At 40.0% G+C, this 26,319-nt stretch overlaps 1 protein-coding gene across 1 annotated transcript in view; it reads right to left on the bottom strand.

Annotated features, from left to right (window-relative positions):
* nbeaa (neurobeachin a) overlaps positions 1-26,319 on the bottom strand; it is an 849,844-nt gene that overhangs the window by 689,907 nt on the left and 133,618 nt on the right. The window contains exons 9-11 of the mRNA XM_043692709.1: positions 20,234-20,431; positions 15,851-15,984; positions 401-509 (exon numbers count right to left, since the gene is read on the bottom strand). Coding sequence (XP_043548644.1) covers positions 401-509; positions 15,851-15,984; positions 20,234-20,431 — 441 coding nt within the window. The remainder of the gene's footprint in view (positions 1-400; positions 510-15,850; positions 15,985-20,233; positions 20,432-26,319) is intronic.

Genomic DNA, 26,319 nt, shown 5'->3' with positions numbered 1-26,319 from the left:
AGCTATTACATCAACATGTCAAAATACAAAGTTTGTCTACCATATTTTGAAAAGATTTTGTTTAATCCTTAAAGAAAGGAGCATTGCCATAGCTCTCCTACAAAAATACCTGGAATAGGTTTTAAATTCTATTGAATTTAAATTGAATTGAATTCTACTATTATTGAAATAATACATATGTTCTCATTAAATATTATTCAAAATTACTTCAAAAAATCAGAACTCAACTTTTTCAAATTAGTTACTTTTGTAAATAATTAACTGTCGAAGTTGAAATATTGTTATGTATCCTCTTATCTGAATATCACAAAAAAGGCATCAACTTAGCTTAATTTATCAAGTTCAACCAGATATACTTTTGCCTTGAAATGAAGATTCATTTTGTTTCTTGAAAACTTACCTTTTCTAAGAGGTAGCCGATTACCAAGAAACCTTTTCCACCCAACATTTGTTCTTGCATGGCCACTGAGCTCTTTAGTAGCTCAACTAGAAAGGCTAGAAGGGTTGCACTGCACAAAAAGATAAGGAGAAATTTCAAAGAAATACTGTTGCTTTTTTTTTGCATTCATTTTTGCAATATATGGTCTTGCTTGATATTGATTGCTTTAGGAACAAAATTATTGAAATTAATTTTAAAATCACAATGGGAGATCTTCCACCGTTTCCACAAAGAATTTGGCACTTAAATTCGATAATTACCACCAAGTGAATCGCACGCTTATGAGCAGAAATACAAAAGCTGAGTTTATACACAAGTAGTTCTCCTAGAACGCCGTAATTGCATTCCAGCGAAACATCGCTTAATAGAAATAACGGAGGCTGAGAAAAGTGAGCTTGGGGCAGACCAGCAAAAAATATCACGCACAATTACTCAAATATCAGCTAAAAGTCTAACACAAAAGTATAGCACAGCCTAAATAAAAGGTTGAAATGATATTTATTAATGAAATAAAAGTAAACTTAACATCATACACTTTAAAAATATAACAAAGCTCCTCTCAGTACAGTACCTCTCACAGAAAGCTGCTGCGGCAGCAACTGACATCAGCGCATGCGCAGTATTGTCACAAAGACCAGCGCTGACATGTGCAGTATGGGTGTAGAGACATCAGCGCATGCGCAGGACATCACGAAGACCGGTGCCAACATCGTGCAGGCTCCAAATGGCACAGACATCGGCACATGCGCAGAACAGCACGGACATCAGCATGAGCATAGAATGAAGTGCGTGAACTAATCCGCACTGGAATCAAGCTGCTGTGAACAGAACTATTCTCGAAAATACTGATTACTAATTTTTCAACCATGTTATAGCCGAATCATGCTGCCGAAACACACATTATACCAGAACCACCTGCATTTCTGCACTGTGGGTGAAGGCATAAAAGCAAATTGGCTAAATTGTGATGTTAAATATGCCATTTTCATACCACCTTTGGCAAGACGTTCAAAAGATAAATTCTATCAGCAATTCACAATGGGAAGAGTGTGATGAAAATAAACAAAAAACGCAATCTCAAAAGAAAGTGAGTTAGCTGCAACAATCACATCAGGTGATACTGCAGAAACCCTCCACGTCACAACACAAGTGAAGAATGGCAGTCATAGTCACATTGCTACTCTGCTCCTATTTTTTTCCCCAATCCCGTCTGATTACTAGCTCTGAATTCCGATCCTACCGCCTCCAGAAATGCACAACATTCATAGAACGAACACAATTTTCCAGTCTTGCGTGATTGTTGGGAGAAAGCAAACCATGGCCCCTTTAGCAGCAGTCAGTGTCAGTGTTCTGAGACTTAACTGTCCAATAGCACAGCCAATCTCTGTGACAACAACTATGAAACAGTGAATTCATTAGACATGAGCGTTCAGGTGGCACTTGTTTAAGGGATTTGATCGGCAGGTAGGTAGGGTACCAGCTAAGTGATGAAGAATAGCAGGCAGAAGGATGTCAGGTCTGTGGGGAATATTGGGCTGGCACTGGAGTCGGAGCTGACAGTGGCCAAGGGGAGTGGCATAGCCAGCAGGCAAGCAGGAATCGGGGCTTAGGCCAGCAGCAATGGGACGGTCAGACAGTTGTGGTTGTCAGAGGTCCAAGAGGGCACTGTGTAAAACCAGGAGGCACAGTCGGGCATGTTTAGTGACTCGGAGAGTCTATTGATTAGTTTTACGAAAGTTAGACTAGGTTTTTGATCACTTGCCTTTTCCAGGCTAACTACTAACCTCATCGAAGTGGAATACTTAGAATGATCTGGCTTTTAAAAGAAAAAATTGGAGAGTTCCAAATGCAGGGAAATTGCACTGCTCCAAAACTATCTGGCAATCAGAATATTTTGGCATATGTTTCTAATGTTGTGTAACCAAGTGCTTTACTTTGCAAAGAATCAAAAAATGTATGCATAGTAATTTAAATGCAATTGTAACTTGGAATGCCAAAATTTGAAGTGAGTTGTGCAAATACATTTATAGAAAGGTTGGATCAGACTGTTCTGCTGGCAGTCATGATGCCAGGACCCTCGCATGCACTGAAAGAACTGCCCAGGAAATTGACATTTCTGCTGGGCAGTTCCCTTCATCCATTTAAATCAGAGACTTCAGAGGATTCCTAGGTAATCAAGTAAAATAGTTACTCAGGAAACATTAGGCAATGAAATAGTCCAACAACTGAGGTGCTATTCAACAAGTCCATACCCACCTCACACATCAACTACAACTCCTTGAAGATCCTGACCAAAAAACCCCAAGGCACCCCACAAGGACTGGACATATCCCAGAACCCCCAACCTGGAATTCTACCCAGTCTCCAGCTGCCACCCTACTTACCTAGTATCCTACCCTCCCAGGCTCCATTATGCAAAGTCAACTACTTACAAATTATTACTTAGTAACAGAGTTATTTTCTGCCACCTGTTGCTTGAATTTTTTTAGGAAGCTTTTCAAAGCTTGCTAAAAATTTCAATAGTCTGCAAGGTTTTGCAGATTCTGAAAAAGTGTTTTTTTTTAAATGATTTAAAGGTGTATACACAATCTTGTTGCTTTCAACAAGTGACCGAGTGTGATTGCTTCTTTACATTAAGCACAGCTGGAAGCAGGGAACACAGGCCAAACAAAGGAGGACGAGGTGCTTAAAGGTGGCAGCTCAATTTTGCATGGTACAAAAGTTGCAGGTGGAATTGAAGGGTGTGTGATTTGGGGGGGGGGGGGGGAGTCATTTTAATACTGATAAAGAAAACCATCACTGCAGTAATGAGGGAAGATGTTATAGAAGGCTCTTCAAAAGAAGCTGTTTGGGTAGAGGTTAGACATAAAACAAAAAGGGTGATTACCTTGCTGGGCTTACACTGCAATGTTAGGACCCTTGCTGTTTGTTATTTACATTAAATGACTTGGATTTTAGTAAATTTACAGATGACACGAAAATTTGTGGTGCTTTTGAGACAGAGGAGGATGGTTTCAGCTACAGTCTAATATTAATCAGCTGGCAAACTCTGCAGAGCAATAGCAGATGGAATTTAATCCCAATAAATGTGGGGTGATGTATTTTGAGAGGTTTAATAGGGGAAGGACATACGAAGTTGAATGGAAAGTCCCTAGAGAGTGATGAGGAACAAATGAACCTTGATGTGCAAATCCATAGATCCCTTAAGGTGTCAGCACAGGTAGACAGGGTGGTGAAGGAGGCATAAAGAATACTTGCTTTCATTTGCTAGGATGTTGAACACAGGAGCAAGGAAGTCTTGTTCCGATTTTATAGACCACTGCTCAGGCCACAGATGGAATACTTTACGCAGTACTGGTTGCCACATTGTCAGAAGGACGTGACTGTACTGGAAATGTTGCAGAGGAGATTCACCAAGATGCTACTTGGTATGAAATTTTTCAGTTGGGAGAAGAGACTGGATAGGCTGGAATTATTTTCCTTTCGAGCAGAGGAGGGCTATAAAATATTATGAGGGGTATTATGAGTAGATCAGGAGAATCTTGCCCCATGGCAGACGCATGTAAGACCAGAGGGCATAAGTTTAAAGTGAGAAGCAAGTGGTTGAGAGAAGATTGGAGAAAGAATTTTTTCACCAGTGGATGATACAAATATGAAGTGTGCTCCTGAGAAGACCATGGAGGCGGGTGCTCTCACAACATTGAAGAAACATCTGGATGAGTACATAAAATGATTGGGCATAGTAGGCTATGGACAACTGCAGGTAAATGGGATTCGTGTAGTTTGGTATTCGTTGGTCGGCATAGACATGGTGGGTTGAAAGTCCCATTTCTATGCTTTATCCCCCTCCCACTCTGAAATGAAAGGGGGGCTCTCAGCAGAAGATCACATTCACATGGAATGACACAATGCAGGAGTAGATATAGAGTGTTGAATCATTTTTCAATCAATAATTTTGACTTATTTAAGTAATGGATTCACTTATACTTTGTTTAATAGTACATAAGGGGAGATGGTGGCGAAGCATTAATATCACTGGAGTAATAATCCAGAACCCCAGGCTCATGGTCTCAATTGACGGGTTTAAATTTCACCATGGCAGATAGTGAAATTTGAAATCAATAAAACTCTAGAATAAAAAGCTAGCCTAACGATGACCACATCATTTTCTCATAAAAACCCATCTGGTTCAATAATCTCCTTTGGGGAAGGAAATCGGTGATCCTTACCCAGCCTGGCATGCATGTGACTCCTTAACCGCCCTCTCAGAGGTTAGGGATGGGCAATAAATGTTGGTCTAGCCAGCAACAACCACATTCCATGAATAAAACTGTGGTTAAAAATATTACACTTCCTGTAATGAAGGTGGCCATGTTGCCCAGGTTTTATGACTCACCTTTTTCAAACTAATGTAAATTTTGAAAATGCTTTGAAGTAAATGTATTTACTCAAGGACACAACACAGCTAAGTTTTGCACTGCTTTAATCTTTTAACTTCAATATGCCGTTAATTTGAGCTTTAATTTGTTTAGTCATCAACAGTCATTATTGAGTCATGCACAATTCTTTTTACAGAACATTCAGTTATATCAGTTGAAACATATCGGATGATATTAAATCATTGTGGGGGGGGGGGGGGGGTGACACTACATACTCTAGGCATTCACATACCTTGTTCTACTGCCACAGAACAGTAAAGGCATGTCAAAGAATGAATCAGCAGACACCAGGAAGTAATGTCACTAAGAGGGCTGTTGCTTTTTAAAGAAAATAGGAATTGGGCCAACAATATCTCAGCAATACAAAATTCAGCCAGAACTCTTCATAAATAATAAGCCAACTAAACATCAGGATGTCTCTGATCATGAACAATGGGTAGCAAGAATTAATAAACTTTGATTCTTAATAATTCACTACACAAAGAAAGACTGAAGACAGAAGGATAACTTTAGTCAACAGAGCAGGAGATCTGTACACAGTCAATAGGTGTTGCAAACTGCTAACCCAAGATGTATTGGCTGAAAGTCATTGTTGTAATAACTATAATTTATTTCCTACCCATTATGATAAAACTAAACTCAAATTAGCAAAAACATAATTGTGCTTGGAATTTGCCATGTAGCTAATCAGGACTAGTAACCTTTTGGACTGGCTCTCTCAATTTTAGTCTATAAATGGTATTTTATTTGGATCTTACAATCAAACTTAAGTGAACCCCACAATCTAACAGGCTATTTAGCTTGTCAAGCTTGCTACACATCTCAGTTAATCATATGTCTCTCTCAACACCATTTTCCTTCATTATCCCCATAGCCTTTGATGACATTCATATTCTGAAAATTGATCAATCTCTGTCTTGATCATGCCTCCTGGTCAACAATGGTGCTTTTTTTTATACTGGCATTTGCCAAATGTTGCACCATAATAACAAATTAATAACTATTGAATTAGTCAGTAAAACCTGAAAAATCATAGTTGGGTCTTCTGAAGCATTATAAAAAAAGGGAACTTTACAGTTACTTACCACTGCATCAGCTCACTTTGGCCTCAACTACATTAAAGCTCTTTATACTTGACACTTTTGCACATAATAGGATCAATGGTTTTTGGCATGAACCTGCATAAAATCATTGCAACTTGAACAGGAATAGGAATCTTTTGAAAGGTAAATCCAACAACTTTGAATGTTATCCCTAAAGAAAAGAAACAAATCTCAAACTCGAATGCACATTCATCTGGTCAACAATGGTACATTTCCAATAGTGACTGGACTGCCAAATATGATACCTGTAAGTGCTCAATTTAGAGAATGATAATTGCTTTGCTCTGTTAAGTTTCTTTGAATAATCAATGTATGCAATTTAACAGAGATAACATTTCTAAATAGGCTCAGCTTAATCAGTTTCTCTCATCTTCCTATTTTGCCTATTTTAAACTGAACTGTACATAGTTTGCTTCTTGCTTATTTTTGAGGTTTAGTGGTGACCAGACAAAAATTTCAACTTTCTTGGCTCTAAATTCTCTTCCCTGATTTTCTGGCAGTCTTTGATTTAAAAACAAAATTGAAAAGTATTGGACCAAATGGGCACCGAAGTGAAGACCAATTAGGATGATTTGTGATTGTCTTGTCACCTGGTATTCCAATCAAATCTTAAAGGTACATTTTTACAAGCTCCACAAAATGAAACGAAACCAAGCCGAAACATTTCAGCAGGCCAACTGGCTAGTAAGTCAACACACTGGCGACTGTTCAAAACAGAAACTGCAAAAACGGCATTGCTCATTTGATTCGGATAATGTAAGGGAAAGCAAAGAATCTTTATGAAGAAGAGAAACCAAGAAACATTTTTGATGAGGGAGCCAATCAGATCATGTACTGCACCCAATGGAGGTAAAAGAACTGCACTTCAAATTGAGTGATGATATTGTTAAATTATATATTATGTAACTGGGGCTAGGGAAGATGGTGAGTAAAGACTGTCATGAGTTTAGAAGGAAAACTGCCCTCAGACAGGGTGTTCCATAAATGAACAGCATTCCATTTGTATACAGGTTAACAACCAGACAAGCATAGTTAACTATTTAAATGATTTACTGGAAAGCCAAGCACTTATTGAACACACACAATATTTCTTCTCAATAGGGTATCTACCAAATGTTGAGCAACAATCAGTCTCCAAACAGTTAAACACCAAAAATGGGAGTGAAGATCACAAAACATTATTATCATGTACCCAATGAATACATTCCATGCATTATTAAAATTGATTCTGTATATTCTTTTAAATGTCTGCATGCATCTAGTGCTTTCTTCACTATTCACTGGTCACACGAATCAGCAGAAGACCTTATATTGTGAATCAATACCATTGCATCTCTGAAAGCATTGTGGCTTCAAGTAGTGGTGAAAGTTTTTCAAAATTGAAGGGCTTTGATAAATGGAGCAATTGCTGGTCATGGGAGATGGGAATCATCAAAACACCTGACAATGCAGTGGAGACTTGGTGAAAGACCTTGAAAAAAAATGAGTTGATCTGTATCCTCAGGCTAGGGGCATTCGTGCATGCGTTAGTGAGTGGGGTAGCGTTGGTGCAGAAGATCCTTCATTCAAGTATATAGGAGTGATGATGCAGTGCAGCATTAAGTTTAATGATCTGATTTGACTTGGCAAGACGAGGGAGTTCACTTTCAAACATATTTTGTATCAAGTGGACTACTAGTGTCATCCACTGTTTGATTCTATAGAGTCCATCACCACTTTTAAAGAATTACTTCATGGAATGAGCATTTGCTGCCCATTCTTGAATACCATTGAGAGCTGTCTTCTTGAACTACCATCTGATTTGGGACATCCATGGCGCTTTCTGAAAAGGAGTTCGTGTCTTTTAGAGTCATACAGCACGGAAACAGACTGTCTGGTCCAACCAATCTACACTATGTTCCCAAACTAAACTAGTCCCACCTGCTTGCACTTGGCCCAATATCCCTCCAAGCCTTTCCTATTCATGAACTTGTCCAAATATCTTTTAAACATGGTAACTGTACATGTTTTCAGCACTTTTTCTAGCAGTTTAGTCCATATGCAAACCAGTGTGTAAAAGAAAATTGCCCCTCATGTCCTTTTTAAATCTTTATCCCCTCACCTTAAACATATGCCCCCAATTTTGAACTCGCCCACCCTAGGGAAAAGGCCCTTGTCATTCACTTTATCTATGGCCCTCATGATTTTAGAAGCCTGAGTAATGTCACCACTCAGCCTCCTACACGCTAATGAAAAACATCCCAGTCTTTCAAGTCTATTTTACCAACATCCTGGTAAATCTTTAAGGGGTCCTACTTTCTCTCTGTTTCCACTCTTGCTCTTAATCTATTTGTAAAATCTTTTTGATCCAGGAACAGTTAAAGAATTTGCAGGTGGTCACTATTTATCTACAACCTTTAATCAGTACTCATATGCTGTCCTTTACAATCACAAATTTAACACTATTACAAGCCTCACCCATTATAACTCTCATATATTTCAACCATTAAACTGTGGAAGTCAGAAGAGCCAAACATATTAAAAAGGAACTCACTAGCTTCCCCCTTTATTGCAAAACGTAGTGCACAATAACTGGCAGCAGGATATTGAAAGTGCGCATACACATTTAATCTTGTATAGAGGAGATAGAATGACAAGACATAACGATTTGCAGGTGGCATCACTGAAGCCACAAACATTTACTGGATTCCACGGAACACAAATCAACTCAACATGATTTCTCCCTTTTTCTTTTGAGATATGCCAGAACTGGAGCTTTCTCAGTCAGTGGGAGAAGACAGAAAAGGAAAGCCAAGCCATTTAACTTCATACTGTCAGTGATCAGCTGAGAGACTGCCAGCACATGTATTTAAGAGGTTAGGATAGAGGAGGGATCAATACTTTGAGAGATCCTGGACTCAGATGCTCCAAAGTCACTGTCAGGGGATAAAAGCTGTCATACAAGGTCAGGGGTAATAGGAAAGACCAATTGACTTGGTATTCATTTCACAGGGAATGGTGTACGAAAATAAGGAGGTCTTGCTAAAACTATACAAGGTACTAGTATTTCAGGTGTGGTTTAACAAAGTAGTTTTGGTCCCATTACCTTAGGAAAGACATAGCGGCATTGGAAGCAATTCAGAAAAGATTCACTAGGTTGATTCCAGGTAAGGAGGGATTTTCTCATGGATAGAGGTGGAGTAGGTTGGGTTTGTACTCACTAGAGTTTAGAAGAATGACAGGCATATATATTGAAATATACAAGATTTGTCAGGGACTCGATACGGTAGAAGAAGAAAGGTTTTTTCCCTCTTGTGAGAGGCTATGAGCAGAAGACGCATCTCTGAGTAAAGGTTCTGGATTAGAGTGGTGCTGGAAAAGCACAGCAGTGCAGGCAGCATCAGAGGAGCAGGAAAATCGACGTTTCGGGCAAAAGCCCTTCATTTTACCTAGTTTTCACCTATCTGAGTAAAGGTTGTCTATTTAAGACAGATATGAGTAGAAATGTCTTCTTTCAGAGGGTAATGAATCAGTAGAATTCTTTACAAGAGTGTGGTAGGCACATTATGTATATAAAATATTCCTTTTTTTAAAATAGGGAAAAGAATGGAGGGCTATGGAGAAAAAGGCAGGAAAGTGGAGTTGAGAAGTATCAATCAGCCATGGCACAGCAGAATAGATGGGCCAAATGGTATACTTCTGCTCCTAACTCTTATGGTCATCTTAGAACAGCATGACATTTACCTTCCGAATTATTTATTATAAGATAAGTTACTGTATTCCTCGCATGATTATATTCAAGTCCAAATGAACATCAACACTTACAAGCTTCATGCCTTTAATATTGTTTTTCTATTCTTATTACCAAAGTGACACATCCTCATTATCTCAACCACCTTCTTGACCACTCACTGAACCTCTCATGGCAGTCTCTTGGCATTCTCCTCACAGCTTACATTTCCACCTAGCTTTTTAATCAAGAATAATCTTGGATACATGACCTTTTCCCTTGGTCTAAGGCATTAATACAAATTGAAAATAGCCAACTGACCAATGCTTTTGAAATTCCACCAGTCACAACTTGTCATCTTGAAGATGTCTCATTTATGCCTATTCTCTTCAAGTATATTAACTAATCCTCCATTCATGCTTCTATAATAACATTACCACTACTACAGTAGCTGTTATATTATATATGGCACCTCATCAAATATTTTACAAGTGGAATTTTGTACAGATCTGAATAATGAGTGCAATGGCAAAAAATGTGTCAGAATTGTGTAAGCCCAGTGAGGCCTCTCAGTGGCCAAAACAACTTGCTGTATCTTTTAAGTAACTTCCAGGAGTCAAGATGAATTTGTTGTGAGGCAGCAGCAAGTTAAGTGGACTATTACTTATTAATGATGATCTTATTAATTGTACATCTTGCATCATTTATATACAGCATTGTGCCATACTACACTGCAAGCAAACTAGACACCAAATGGTCTTGACATGGAAGTCAGAACAGGTATCTGGTGATTTCAGCTCACAGCAGACTGAAGAGCCTCCATGCTGCTCATCATGCAGAAGATTTCAGGGCACGATCCATGGGCAACACCCACATGCACCACTCATCCACAGACATTAGCATCCAATAATTGCCAACACCTCAGGATCTTCATGCCCTTTACAATACACTTGCCAAATACTGAGGGAGTTTAGACTTCCATTTTAGAGTGCACTAGAAATTAGCATCAAAACGTTGCTATAATAACACTTTGTACACAGTGACAGGAACTCAGCTCATGGATTGGATCAGATTGCATCTCAAGCTGCATCACAGGACTGCGAGCTTGCTCTCTTTGCGCTCACTCATTTAGCATTTACCTGGATGCTCACAGAACCACTACCTTGTCGATACACGCAAGCACTGAACCAAGCAGTTTGCCTTGCTGGTCAGTAGTCCTCAGCAAAGATAGAGGACATCTTTATGCATGGCACACTATGTTGCATGCCAGCAACATATGTAAACAACGAGGCTGGAAACCACTGCCCAAAGCGTGTTTGTTGCTGCCTTCCATTGCACTGGAAATAAAAACTCCAATGGGAAGAAAAGGCCACAACAAAATCCTGAATGGATGGGATAAATGTCCTGACTTGTGAGGGAGGGGGCTACCAGATCCATAATGGTGAAGCAGTTTAGAGGGCAACACATTACAAACAGAACCCTGTAATGTGCAGGTAACAGGCCTGCAGCCTCCCTACTACATTGTGTCCAAGTAAATACTCCTTTCTGCCCCAGACATTGTTGACCATGTCATTCAAGACCAACACTTTTGCACAAAGAAGTTAGAGAAAGAATTGCGATGTTTGGTCAAAAGGGTGCTAGCTGAACCTTGTCCTATATAAACCTTGTTCATCCTGTTTCTACATGCTGCAGCAGGTTCTCAGCACAGATATGACTGACTGTGTGGAGTTTGCACATTCTCCCCGTGTCTGCGTGGGTTTTCTCCGGGTGCTCTGGTTTCCTCCCACAATCACAAAAATGTGCAGGTCAGGTGAATTGGCCATGCTAAATTGCCCGTAGTGTTAGGTAAGGGGTAAATGTAGGGGTATGGGTGGGTTGCGCTTCGGCGGGGCGGTGTGGACTTGTTGGGCCGAAGAGCCTGTTTCCACACTAAGTAATCTAAATCTAAATCTAAATATCACTCCATGGTACACTGTGAGGACATGATGTTTAGGCATCATAATGGCTGTTACACTCAGGGATAGACAGAGATTCAAATGAACAGGCAATGCAGCCTGTTGGCCTTGGTGGTTTAGCTAGATAATCCCAGAAGAGTCTGCTCCTCAATTGAACTTTCACAGATCAGGGAGGAACAGGGAAGTGGAAAGTGAAGGAGAAAGCCTCCTCTGGAGTGTTTTGAGAGGCAGCTTCTGAGAAACTTGTTGTTCTCCTCTGGTTGGGAGCCTCCAGGTACTGCCCAGTCTCCTTGTGTGGAAGGGGCATCTGATGCCATACATTCAGCCATGAGGACCACTGGTTGGGTGTTTGAGTTCAGGTGTGTGCACATACCAAGAAGACTCTGAATGCAGTAGGCCTGGATGTTCAAGTCAGTCAGCAAACTGTCCTGGGAGGTATCTTGTCAATCACGTACTTGAGGCAGCTGGATCTCCATATTGTAACTGTAGGACTGAAGTCTCTGGGCAATGAACATCATTGCCTCCCACATACCTGCCTGCTGTTCCTTTACCCTTCTTTGCATTCTGATGAAAAATTCCCGATTGCCAAAACCATAGGGTCCTGTCCTGACTGGGGCTTGGCAGGTGGATGGTCTCTGGCGGTATTCTAAATGCCAACAACTTGAGATTTTTCTTCTTCAATCAGTTGTAGAGCTGTCGCAATGATATGCTCATCAGCCTAGGCTCTCAAACGTTATAAACATTATGTTCCCACCAAGATGTCAGTATCTGAGCTGGGTGGTGGAATGCACGATGCAACTTTGCCTATACTTCCTGAGGCCTTGGAGCTCTCCCTCAGAGGTGAAGGAGGCGGCTTCTGTGGAGCTATCCATTCTTTGCTGGGATTGTGGCCATTCTGTTGGCATCTGCAAAACTCAAGGGAAAGAAGTTGACACAGCCAATGGTAAGAAGTGGCATGCAAAGAATAACACAAAGTGGGATCAATGTGTGAACTACAGTGGAATAAAAGTTGATACTTACTCAATTGACAGGACATGCATGTTTTGGCATCATGGACTTCTCCTGTGAAGGAGAGAATTCTCTTCTAATGGTGGATATGGGCCTAATGCCTGGTAGCCCTCCACCTATCCTATCTCTTTCTGCCCTTATCTGGGCTGTTTCCACCTGTAATTGGGGCGAGGGTTTAACTGAGTGAGGTGCAAGTGGGTAGCACAGCTGCAGGTTACCAATTATCCTTGGCAAGTCAGTAGGCAGCCGTTGTCATGCAGCAGTAGGGTTAGGACATTTTGGAGAAAATAAATATGAAAGACGGCAGATGCTGCATGCAATAGTGAGTGTAGAACATAAGACTTTGTGGGAGGTGGGTGCAGTGGCAAAGTTGTGGTGAGTCTGAAATTTGAGAGATGAGTGTGGCACTTACCTTGAGATTGGATTAAAAAAAAAGAGATCTTCTTGCAGCATTGCTGGCCATTCCTCCAGACCACACAGACAGCATTGACTAGGCTGGTGACTTCCAAACAGGCTGCCAGGATCCAGGGCATCATCTCAACTGCCAGTCCTCCATGAAGAGAACTGCCTTCCTCTGGACCACTCCATTCACCAGGACATGGTCAGAGAATTACATTGCCTCTTTCCCCTTCTCCAACATCTTCAGAACGTCTGTCCTTTAAGGCTATTCCTCAGTGGTGCACAGCATCCTTTTAAGTTTGGCATGGGCATCAGGGATACCCAGTGAGTGGAAGCTTCTATGAATGGTGAGTGATACAACTGAGCTAGAATTGGGCAAGAGGGGTGCCTTGGGCTGAGTTACGTAATTAATATGGTGAATTTGGTAAGTTGCGGTGAGAAATTACACTAGGCAGTGCAGAAGAAAATCCTCAATGAAATTACAAAACTGACACTTGCCAAAAAACACCTAAAATTCAGGCCTACATTTATTAGCTCCTCTTTTCCCACTCTACATAAGAAAAAACAATTACAACTGTTAAAAACAACATCCCTTTCATACAACCATGCTGACTTGTTCAATCATGTTATGATTTTAGCAACTACTTCACAACTCATTCATTCATTCACGTGTGCTCTGTCTGATAGAGGCCCTTGGCTCATATCATGCTTATGCTTCTGCTTTTTCTTGGCTCAGTATTTTTCTCAGTTTTTAAATCATTAATGATTTGCCAACACTATAGGAACAGGGCTAGGAGGCAAGCTCTGAAAACTACCTCAGAGGGAATGGGAATCAAACCCACACTGTTGGTGTTGCTGAACCATATGCAATAACTAATATCAAATTAACTGTTTTGCAGCTTCTCCAGTAGCAGTGTTACACCAAGGCCACTCCTCCTCCTTGTCCATTATGTTATGTCTTTTCAAAATGTTCTGAATCCTGGAACATTCATTTTTTAATTATTGTTCACTTAGTTATTCTGGAATGATTAATCACCGTTATTTCTGTCATTAGTTTAACAAGCCTTTTACTTTTAAAAAAAAGTCTGCATTACTAATTTAACCTTTTATTTTCTTGACTTTATGCCAATTTGACTGAGCAATCCAGAGATTGCCACCCATGCTGTACTGCTCATTGATATTGATGCCAGTTCCTTAAGGCTCTGTTCTATTTAAGTCAGTCATTTTTAGATGGACCATCTTTTCTTTAATTATTTCATGGACGTTAGCTTCACTGGGAAAGTCAGCTTTTCTTGCTCATTGCCTACTTATTTTGAAGGTGGTGATGGTGAGCCATCTTCTTGAAATACTGCTATTCATCCAGTGTAGGTGCACTTATATGACCTTCTACACCCATTTCATGTGCTTCTGTAGACACAAGATGATATTCTGAACACTGGCATTAAAAGCTGTGTGGCACCTAAAATAAACTGGAGAAACACAGCTTTATTTCTCTCCCAACTTCCAGCCTTAATTAAACACTTGATTAACAAGATATGGTCAACACATTTTGTGCATCGCCCAGCAGAAAGATAAGGAGATATACAAAGATTAGTATTACACAGGAAGGTTTATTTTTTAAAAAAGTGAACTCGTGGTCAAAACTGGTTCAAAATGTTAGTTTAGCTACACCTTGAAAGAGTGTCACAGTGTGTGGTGGAAGGGAAAACAACAAAATAAATATTTGAAGCAGGAGGATGTGTGACATTGGGATTACTTTTGTATTTCTCAAGGAATAAGCCAGCATTAAACATGGGGCCAAATGTGCTTTATGGGTCAAAGTTGCACTCCATTTTGTGGACACTTCCTTGGCTAAGGAATGTTGTAAAGCAATCTAATGATGACAAAAAAAATCAAAACAAAAAAGGTGACAAAAAGCATTGACAACAGATGCAATCCTTAACTAATCTAATATTCTCTATGAAGTATGTCAGGTACAACAAATCTAATTTAGTTATTTCAGAAGTGATCACACCACTGCCTCAGCTCATTGGTTCACCATAATTTGTTACCTCTGGATGTAACCATTCTATTGCTTTCCTAACCAATTGTGCTTTCGTTCCCCCTCCGTAAACTTGACATCATCCAAAACCTGTGAATTATATCCAAATTTGCACAAAGTCCCATACAGCCATCACCTATGCTTGCTGATCTATAAACTCCCAGTTAAGCAATGCATCAATTTTAAAATTTCAATTATTTCCCTCATTTCATTCTATGACCATGTTTTTTTTTCCTATCTCTAATCTCAAGTTCAACAATCCCTTCAGAAATCTGAGCTTCAACTCTGGCTTGTGCGCATGCTGAATTTTAATCATTGCACCACTGGTGGCAATGCCCTCAGCTACTGAGGCCCTAAGTTCTGGAATTCTTCTCCAAAACTCATGGTCTCTCTGTTCCCCTCAAATCCTACCTCCTTTAATCCATCTTTTGATCATCTACCTTAATACGTAATACAACAGCTCTATATGAAATTTAGTTTTCCACCTCTCCTGTGAACAATCTTAGAAATCTTACATGGTTTAAAAGTAATATACTAACTTTTGCTGACATGTATTTCTGAATTTCCTGTCACTTCCCCAAAAGACTATGATCAAGAAATAGTTGATAGATTTAAAGCCCCAATTACTATTATTTAATTGATTCATATTGAAACAATACACTACTTCTTTGAAGAAAGCATGATATTAAGACATTTTCCCAAAACTTTCATTTCAACCTGACACTTTGTACAGACACAAATTTATTCTAGTACTTACCAAACTGTGGTCTCTAACTGACTGTCATTTGGCTGATGGCAGTCCAACTGTGCAAAAAGTGGGAAAAGAACCTGAATACCACCAACAGAATGGATTGCACTGTGAATCGAGTGAGTCACAATAGCTTTAACATCCTAAAGCAAAGTAGAACACAACAAGAAACATTATTTCTTCTAAAACAATGCACCCTACATTTTATTTCTGAGATAATCAAACCTTAAAACATTCTAGCTTACTTGTGCAAAAACAGTGACACAATTACCACATCTTTTTGATGGCACACAAATCTGAGCCATGATACTGAATTTCTGGGAGGAATAAATCAAAGAAATCATAAACATTTATAACATGAAATGCAGTTATTCAGCTCATCTTGTGCACACTGGCCAAAACGCAGCTACTCAGCCTACTCCAATTGTCCAGCTTTTGGGTCATAACCTTGTAAATTACAGCACTTCAACTGTGCATCCAAGTACACGTTACATGTTAGGAGGGATTTGTGCATCTAACATCCTTTTAGGCAGTGAGCTTCAGATCCATTCATTTCCTGGCAAAATAAATACTTGCCCCTCAAAATACCGTTAACCTTATTTTTACACTAAAATGCTTGCCTGCTGCTTATGGATCCCAACCCTCAACTAAGCAGAATACAGCTTTCCCATATATTCTAGCTCGTCCATCATTGACATTAGATTCCTTCCATCTGCACAAAATTACACAGCAAATGAAATCCATTGGAGATAGGGTAGTTATAGATAGCAAAGCTTTGGCTGAAATGTTAAAGAAACCAATACATGACAAGCAAAGTCTGCCATGGATATCACATAGAAATAGTTTTCAGGTATTTGTTGCGGGTTGTTGTTTTCAGCATTGCCACCATGCTACCTACACTCAATTTTAAGAACCTGAATTAGAACTCCACTCGGCCATTTCTGTTCGAAAGAAAACAAGCTAGTTTGTCAAATCTATCATCATAACATACTTGATAATCATACCCCCTATATTCAAGTCCATGTCATTGATACATACCTGAAAAAGGAGCCTCGTACCAAGCTGTGTGCAAACAGTCTGGAAACAGCCTTGCAACCATCAACAATCATTCTTTATTTTTGCCTTGAAGTGAATTTTGGATTTAACCCGCCTCTTTGCCTTGGATCCCATGGGCTTTTAAATTTGTGGCCAGTCTTATATATGGAACCTAAGCAGAAGCCTTGCTAAGAGTCATTAGAGTGTATCAAATGCACTGCTTTCATCAACTCTCCATGGTACATCCTCAAAAAATTCAAAGCTAGTCACATAAAATCTATCTGGAACAGATTACTTCACTGTGAATCTTCTTCAATAGGGAAAAAGATATATATATATATATATATATTAAATGCAGTGCAAATCAGATCTGAGAGCATGAATGGAGTGCAAATTTACCAAAAAGATTCCCATCAGACATTCTGCCAAAGTGTACACAGTCAGCCCTGGATTCACTCATGAAGTGATCTGAGGGGAGCAGAGATATCAATGCATGGCGTGCATACAGCAGATATTCCTGAGAGATCATTCAGTGAAGCTATATGGCGGATCTGAAAAACAAGGTGGCGGCGATCACTTTGATGGAATTGGGTGGCACGGTGGCACAGTGGTTAGCACTGCTGCCTCACAGCGCCTGAGACCCGGGTTCAATTCCCACCTTAGGCAACTGACTGTGTGGAGTTTGCACATTCTCCCCGTGTCTGCGTGGTTTCCTCCAGGTGCTCCGGTTTCCTCCCACAGTCCAAAGATGTGCAGGTCAGGTGAATTGGCCATGCTAAATTGCCCATAGTGTTAGGTAAGGGGTAAAGGTAGGGGCGTGGGTGGGTTGTGCTTCGGCGGGGCGGTGTGGACTTGTTGGGCCGAAGGGCCTGTTTCCACACTGTAAGTAATCTAATCTAATCTATAGGCAGGCCCCCAATAGTCAACAAGAAATTGAGATGTAAATAGAGAGTGAGATTTCAGATAGCTGTAAGAATACGAGGACTGTAATAGGTGATTTTAACTTTCCAAATATAGACTGGGCTGCCAAAATGTTAAGGGCTTGGATGGGGAGCGATTTGTTAAATGCATTCAGGAAAAAATTCTCAGTTAATACATAGATGGCTCTGCTAGAGTGGGGCAAAACAAACTCCTCTTGGGAAACAAGGCAGGGCATGTGACTGAGATGTCAGTAGAGATCACTTTGGCACCAGTGATTATAATTCTATTAGCTTTAAAATAGTTATAGAACAGGATAGGGCTGGTCCACTAGTGAAAGATTTAAACTGGACGAAGGCCAATTTTGATGGTATTAAACAGGAACTTTCAGAAGTTGATTGTAGGAGGCAGTTTGCAGATAAAGGGAGGGCTGGAAAGTGAGAGTTTCCAAAAGCGAGATAGAGAGCGTTCAGGCTAGCATGTTCCTGTTAGTGTGAAGGGCAAGGCTTGCAGGAGTAGGGAACACTGGATGACAAGAGATTTTGAGGCTTTGGTGAAGAAAAAGGAGGCGGCATCTGTCAAGCACTGGCAGCTGCTAGTACAGGGGGTGGCAGAGTACACTTGAGAGAACTCAGGAGGGCAAAAGGGGGGTCTGCGGTATCTTGGACAGATAAGGCGAAGGACAATCCAAAGAGATTCTATAAGTATATTATGTGCAAAAGAATAACGAGCGAGAGTCATACAATCATAGAGATGTACAGCATGGAAACAGACCCTTCAATCGAACTCTTCCATGGCGACCAGATATCCCAACCTAATCTAGCCCCATTTGCCAGCACTTGGCCCATATCCCTTTAAACCCTTCCTATTCAATTATCCATCCAGATGCCTTTTAAATGCTGTAATTGTACTAGCCTCCACCACTTCCATAAATGCACCAGCCTCTGCGTGAAAAAGTTGCCCCTTAGGTCCCTTTTATATCTTCCCCCCCTCACCCTAAATCTATGCCCTCTAGGTCTGGACTTGCCCACCCAAAAAAAAGACCTTGCCGAGTTATCCTATCCAAGCCCCTCATGATTTTATAAACCTCTATAAAGGTCACCTGCAGCCTCCAACCATCAAAGGAAAATATCCCCAGCCTCTGCCTGCAGCTCAAACCCTCCAATGGCAGAATCCTTGCAAACCTTTTCTCAACCCTTTCAAGTTTCACAGGGAATAGGGCTCCTTAAAGATCAACGTGGCCACAAACAGAGAGTATAGGTTTAAAGATGAGAGGGGAAAGATTGAAAAAGGGACCTTAGGGACAATGGCTTCACATAGAGGGTTGTGCGTATGTAGAACGAGCTGCCAGAGGTAAAAGCGGGTGCAGTTACAACATTTAAGACATTTGGACGAGTGCATGGATTGGTAAGGTTGAGAGGGAAATTGGCCAAACACAGGCAAATTAGACTAGCTCAATTTAGGGAACCTGGTCGGCATGGATGAGTTAGGCTGAAGGGCCTGTTTCTGTGCTGTATGTCTCTACGACACTGGGAAGACACTGAACACTTAAGTAATTTCTTGACAGAGAATTAACAGAACACTGACTGGCAGGTCTAGGTGCTGTACATGAAGTTCACTAACAGCAGTAAATTTCATATGCATATTTGACAAATTATAGGCCATTGTTAATAAAAAATACTAAACACAAATTAATTCTATCTCAAACCACATCAACTTGACTTGCATAAATATGTGGGAGGATAGAAGGGGAATACTGTGGATCTATCAGTGCTTCTACGCTGTGCAAAGCATAGAGGCAAGATCAAAATTGGGCCACTTGCAAACGCTTTACAGGTTGTCATCTCAAAAGCGATACTGTGCTGTTATTAACACACACTAGGAGCTTAAGAGATGTTGGACCTCAGTAGAAAGATAATAGAGACAAATGCATAATTTCCCGGAAAAAGATTTATGACTTCAATTTACCTGATTATAAAGTGACTACTGATAAGTTAAAACTAAGTGTAAAATAATTCTGACAGGCCAATAAACTGGAAAAGTAGCAACAGGAAATTTCCCAATGTAACTATATTTACATATTTCCAAAGAAAACCAGGAACATTCCAAAATGTGTTAAATTATAAAATAATAGTAGGGAAAGCAAACTTTTTATGACGTGATTTTGAAAATAGCATAACAAAACTCATCACAGTCAAACTCAATAATTAACTTGGAAATCAGCGTTCAGTAGAAATCAAATAAAAGCAAAGTACTGTAAATGTCAGAGATCTGAAATAAAAATGAAGTGGAGAAACCCAGTAGCTTTGTATTCTGAAGAACAGAATTATTGGCCTTGAAAAGTTCATTGTTTTTCTCTCTCCATAGATGCTGCCAGACCTGATTTTCTCTCGCGCATTGTCTGTCAAAATTACATAAGCATAAGATTTTAATGCTAACCTGCAGCATTAGTGCATGTGGAGAATGTACAAAAATTGAGGGGTTTTCCTTTGGCGATGACTCAAGGCAAAGCTGTGCATCAGTAGCTTTGGCATTATATGTAAAGGCAATACTACTAGCCAGCTTCCCATCATACAAAACTTGTTTATGATGTTCTGCAAGGTGGATGTCACTCTCCGATTTGAACTTAAAGGTACTCTGAAAGATAATACATTAATTTATTTTTCCTACACTTAAAATATTTTGCAATATTAACAAAATATTCCTGTAAATGTTACATAATTATATAAATTTTTTAAAAATCACATCTGGTAAAATTTGACATTAGAACCATAACAAATAATATACATACAAATTGCTTAATGCAATATTTCTTCCAAATGTAAACAAGTCAGTTATGCAACTATTCTTTACAAATGGTGCAATTACAGCATTCAAAAATTATTCATAGCATTATTTCTATATACTGTATAAAAATATACCGTATAATCTTACAATCTATATTGTTTCCTTGAAAAACGTAAAACAAATTCAACTTATAACAATTAATTTTTGGTCTGGTATAGTTTTTAATATTTTTGTGTAGCAACAATTAAGTTACCTTCTTGCCTGAGTGTTCAGTGGCTATTAATATTAGCAACCATGAAATCAGTTGATAGTTGGCTGTGATGAACATGTACTGAAGTTCATTCTATCAATACAGGTTAGTTTGAATTTATATCTGAAGAACGAAATTTGCTTACCAACTTTTTCCTTCAACTTTTTGCTAAAAATAACTCCTTAATGACTTCAAATCCCATCATTCTATAACATTCGAACATGCTCCATTATTACCATAATCCACACAAAATGCTGAAAATCAATTACAACTTTGCTGTCACAATAACATTTTTAAAAGGAGCAACACATGCTCGCTGACGACCTAATACTTTCATGGATAAATTGATAAAAAGTTCTTTGCTATTTAATAATTGTTTCCAGTGCTCTATTTGTTCCAGTTCTTATCTACACTTCTCATACAATTCATTTTTCAGTCTGCAACTCTCCTCTTGCAGCTCCCTTCCAACTCTTGGTGCTCTTTCAAAATGTATATTTGCTTCAGTTTTCTTTCACATTCCTTGATTGATTGACTTAAATATTGTTTTGGCTACTTTAAAGTAGGAGCAGTAGATCTGGAGCTTCTGCCCTCACCAGCACTGGCAGGTCCAGAAGCCATTATGACAGGAGCAATAAAGAAAAACAACTGTCAGCCCAAGAGTTGGGATTTGCCAGGAAGGAGGAGGATTAACATTCATACATGAGGGAAGGAAAAATAATCAGAGAAATTAAGAGTGAGGAGCACATGGTCTGGAGTTGAGGATGTGATGTATGTCAAGGCTGAACCAACAACCTGAATGGGAGCAAACAGGGGCAATGGACATGACAGGAAGAAAGCAAACAACCTAGAACTAGGATGTAGTAAATTTGGGTGGCTTGGAGTTGTATGGCAGAAAGTTGATAGATAAGCTTAGTAGTCATTTTAAATAAGTCTTCCATGGAGAAAAATAAAATCTTTCAGCCCAGTGAATTACAGGACACATCAGAGCACACCGTTCCTAGAACCCTATATAAAACTGTCTTTGCTCCTGCCAGTGTTGTCCTAACAGGGCTGAGAAAAAGGGAGAAAACAAAATCACGATTGGCCATCAATGATTGTTTCAAATATAAAATCTGCATTTTTGATCAAATTCACATATTTACTGTTGATTAAAAATGTTGTCAGTGGTGGTTCAGTTGGTGGCTCTTGCTTGAGTCATGAAGAACCACTCCAGGGCTTGCTCATAAGCATAACATTTCAAATTTATGCAGCTGCTTTATGTTATCAATTAAACATCCCAAAGGCTGATTGCATGCATAGAACAAGACATTTTCTCTATTATGACCATCTCTTGCAGGCATCAGAAGAAAGTAACATAAATAACATAACAGATGGCACGCACTGCATAATAACACTTTCGAGCAGTAATGAAGTAGTGCTGTGCCGCCAGTGGTACTGTCTTTTAGATTCGACATTAAACCAAGACCCCATTTGCTTGCTTGGGTTACCGATGGCAATATTTCGAGAGAGGCCGGTATTGCTCTCTCCAGGGTCCTGGCCAATATTTATCCCTCAATAGACATCACAAAAACAATTATCTGGTCATGACCACAATACTATTTGTAGGAAGCTGCTGTGCGCAAATTAGCTGCCGCATTTCCTACATTACTTCAATGACTACACTACAAAAGTACTTTACTGGTTGTAAAATACTTTGAGACATACAGTTGTCATGAAAGACATTCTATAAATGCAAGTGTTTTCATTTTTACACTCAGGGATGTTAACATGTTAAAGAGGGAATGAGGCCGAAACATAGAATCAGAACTACAGAATCATGCATGCAGGATAGAATTTCCAAATCGGAAGAGCAGAGAAAGAGAATCTAAACTCAGTCAAATATTAATATGTATTGAGTTATACCTATTAAATGAATAAACCTCTAATTGCATTATTCACTGAAAATGTCAGAAAGTCTGGACAATTTACAAAACTTAAATTACATAAATATTTCATATTCATTAAGCAATTTCTTGCGCTCCATTTTTAAAAAAGTCTCCTTTCCTTAATGTGTTTCTACCTATTGAGGTCATTTTTTTCACTCTGCAACTATGCTATTTTTAAATTTACCTCAAGTGAGCTTTTTGGTACTTCCATTCAAATTGTCTTTTCTCATTCTGAGCTTGAAGTGCGAGCCCACAACAAAAACTATTTTAAACTGGGTTAAAGATAGCTGATATGGGAATGGGAGAAAGAACACAGTTGGAGTTAACAATCAGCAGGGGAAGGATGCAATTGGATAAAACACGAAAGGACAATCTAATGAACTGAGGTTAGCAGTAGGAACAAAGACTTCAAAGCAAAGGTAGAAACAGAACTAGAGAATTAGTAGTGGACATCTTCAGCCCCTCTCTTCAGCAAGCCACTGTCCCTGCCTGTGGGCCAACATCATCCTTGTGCCTAAGGCAGCTCATGCAGCATGTCTCAATGACTATCGCCCAATGGCCTAAACGTCTGTGGTCATGAAGTGTTTTGAAAAGCTGGTCATAGCATTAATGAATTCCAGCCTTCTCTCTACTTTTGACCCACTCCAATTTGCCTATCGGACCAACAGATCCACATCAGATGCCATATCACTTACCCTTTACTCCTCCATAGAACATCTTGACACCAAGAACAGCTACGTAAGAATCCTACTCATTGACTACAGCTCAGCCTTCATCACCATTATCCTCTCAAGACTGATTACTAAACTTAGTGATCTCAGACTAAGCCCCACTCTCTGCAACTGGATTCTCAGTTTCCTGACCCACAGCCAACAATCAGTGAAGACTGGGGACAATATTTCATTCTCACTAACACTCAACACTGGAGTCCCCCAGGTGTGCGTACTCAGCCCCCTACTGTACTCACTGTAGACCCATGACTGCGTTGCCAAATACCAGACTAATGCCATTTACAAGTTCGCTGATGGCACCACCATAGTCAGTCGAATCTCAGATGGCGAAAAAAAACAGGCTACAGACGGGAGGTGGAAGATCTGGAAAAATGATGCACTAGAACAACCTAGCTCTCAATGCCAGCAAAACCAAGGGACTCATTAACAGCACAGAGGTGGAATAGTGTCAAGCTCTTGTGAGTGGTCATCAACAAGCTTTCTTGGACTCTTTCTGAGGAAGCACTGGTTACAAAGGCCCAACAAAGTCTCTTCTTCCTCAGGGAGCTGAGGAAATTTGGCATGACGGCGAATACCCTTGCCAACTTTTATAAGTGCGCCATCGAAAGCATTCTGTCTGGATGCATCACTACCTGGTATGGCAACTGTATCATTCAAGACCGGAGACAGTTACAGAGAGTGGTGAACTTGGCCCGGACAATCACAAAGGTCAACTTCCCATCTATAGCATACATCTACCAGGCCCACTGTAAAAGGAAAAGCCGCCAGCATTTTCAAAGATCCATCCCACCCTGGCAATGTTTTTCTACAAACTCTACCACTAGGGAGAAGGTACAGAAGCCTGAACACACGCACCAGTCAGTTTTGAAACGGTTTTTACCCTATTGTTAGAATACAGAATAGAATCACAAACTCTTAACATTTGCCTGCACCTGTGTTTTTGTTTTTGCCACTGCTTACCTATGGTTTACTTATCTACGCTACTTAACTCTGATCTGCCTGCATTGCTCGCGAGACAAAGCTTTTCACTGTGCCTCGGCACACATAATGATAAATTCAATTCAATTCAAATCCTGGAACAGATCAGGAGATCAATCATACACATACTCAAATTCAGAGAAGTCAAAACAGATTGGGAGCGATAGCCTAGGAAGAGGAATAAAACATCAGAAAAGGAGCATAAGCGTCCCAATTGGGAAAAGATAGGTGAGGCAAAGTTTACAGAACAGGTTATCAGCAAGTCGTAAACAAATTTATGAATTTAAGTTTTGAGCTCATTGTAATGTAGCCGAGTATACTTAAGAGGGAAATCAGGAGGGCAAAAAGGGGACATGAGATAGCTTTGACAAATAGAATTAAGGAGAATCCAAAGAGTTCTTACACATACATTAAGGACAAAAGGGTAACTAGGGAGAGAATAGGACCCTGCAAAGATCAGCAAGGCAGCCTTTGTGTGGAGCCACAGAAAATGGGGGAGATTCTAAATGAGTATTTTGCATCAGTATTTACTGCGGAAAAGGATATGGAAGATATAGACTGTAGGGAGATTGCAAAATGTCCATATTACAGAGGAGGAAGTACTGGATGTCTTGAAATGGGTAAAGGTGGATAAATCCCCAGGATTTGTGAAGGTTTGCAGCTCAGGTTGAAATTTAGGGTGAAGGTTTGCTCACTGAGCTCGAGGTTTGATATCCAGACGTTTCATTGCCTGGGTAGGTAACATCATCAGTGGCAACCTCCAAGTGAAGCAAAGCTGTTGTCTCCTGCTTTCTATTTATATCTTTCTCCTGGATGGGGTTCCTGGGGTTTGTGGTGATGTCATTTCCTGTTCGTTTTCTAAGGGGTTGATAGATGTCATCTAGATCTGTGTGTTTGTTTATGGCGTGTGGTTGGAGTGGCAGGCCTCTAGGAATTCTCTGGCATGTCTTTGTGTAGCCTGTCCCAGTATAGATGTGTTGTCCCAGTCGAAATGGTGGTTGTTTTCATCCATGTGTAGGGCTACGAGGGAGAGAGGGTCATGTCTTTTTGTGGCTAGCTGGTGTTCGTGTATCCTGGTAGCTAACTTTCTTCCTGTTTGTCATACGTAGTGTGTTTGTGGCAGTCCTTGCATGGAATTTTGTAGATGACGTTGGTTTTGTCCATGGGATGTACTGGGTCTTTTAAGTTTGTTAGTTTTTGTTTGAGAGTGTTGGTGGGTTTGTGTGCTACTAGGATTCCGAGGGGTCTTAGTAGTCTGGCTGTCATTTCTGAAACTTCTTTGATGTATGGTAAGGTGGTTAGGGTTTCTGGCTGTGTTTGGTCTGCTTGTCGTGGTTTGTTCTTGAGGAATCTGCGCACTGTATTTTTTGAGTATCTGTTCTTCTTGAATACGTGGGTGGTTCTCCTCTGTTTTCCGAAGTGCGTCTGTGCTGCAGTGTGTGGTGGCTCATTGGAATAGTGTTCTGATATAGCTTCGCGTGTGTGTGTTTGGATGGTTGCTGGTGTAGTTAAGTATTTGGTCAGTGTTTGTCGGTTTCCTGTATATGCAAGTTTGTAGTTCTCAGTTGTCCTTTCTTTCAACTGTGACGTCCAGGAATGCAAGTTTGTTGTCGGTTTCTTCCTCCTTGATGAACTTTATGCCTGTGAGGGTGTTGTTGATGATGTTAAATGTCTCTTCCATCTTGTTTCGTTTTGTGATGACAAAAGTGTCATCTACGTAGCAGACCCAGATTTTTTTTTTTTGGTTTGATGCCGGTAGGGCTGTTTGTTCTAGTCTTTGCATTACCGCTTCTGCAATGAATCCTGATAACGGAGATCCCATGGGTGTGCCGTTGGTTTGTTTGTAGATTATGT

Source organism: Chiloscyllium plagiosum, chromosome 6 (genome assembly GCF_004010195.1).
Source record: "Chiloscyllium plagiosum isolate BGI_BamShark_2017 chromosome 6, ASM401019v2, whole genome shotgun sequence".
Lineage (NCBI taxonomy): Eukaryota > Metazoa > Chordata > Chondrichthyes > Orectolobiformes > Hemiscylliidae > Chiloscyllium > Chiloscyllium plagiosum.
Note: the sequence above shows the minus strand (reverse complement) of the source record. Positions and strands in the feature narration are given on the sequence as shown.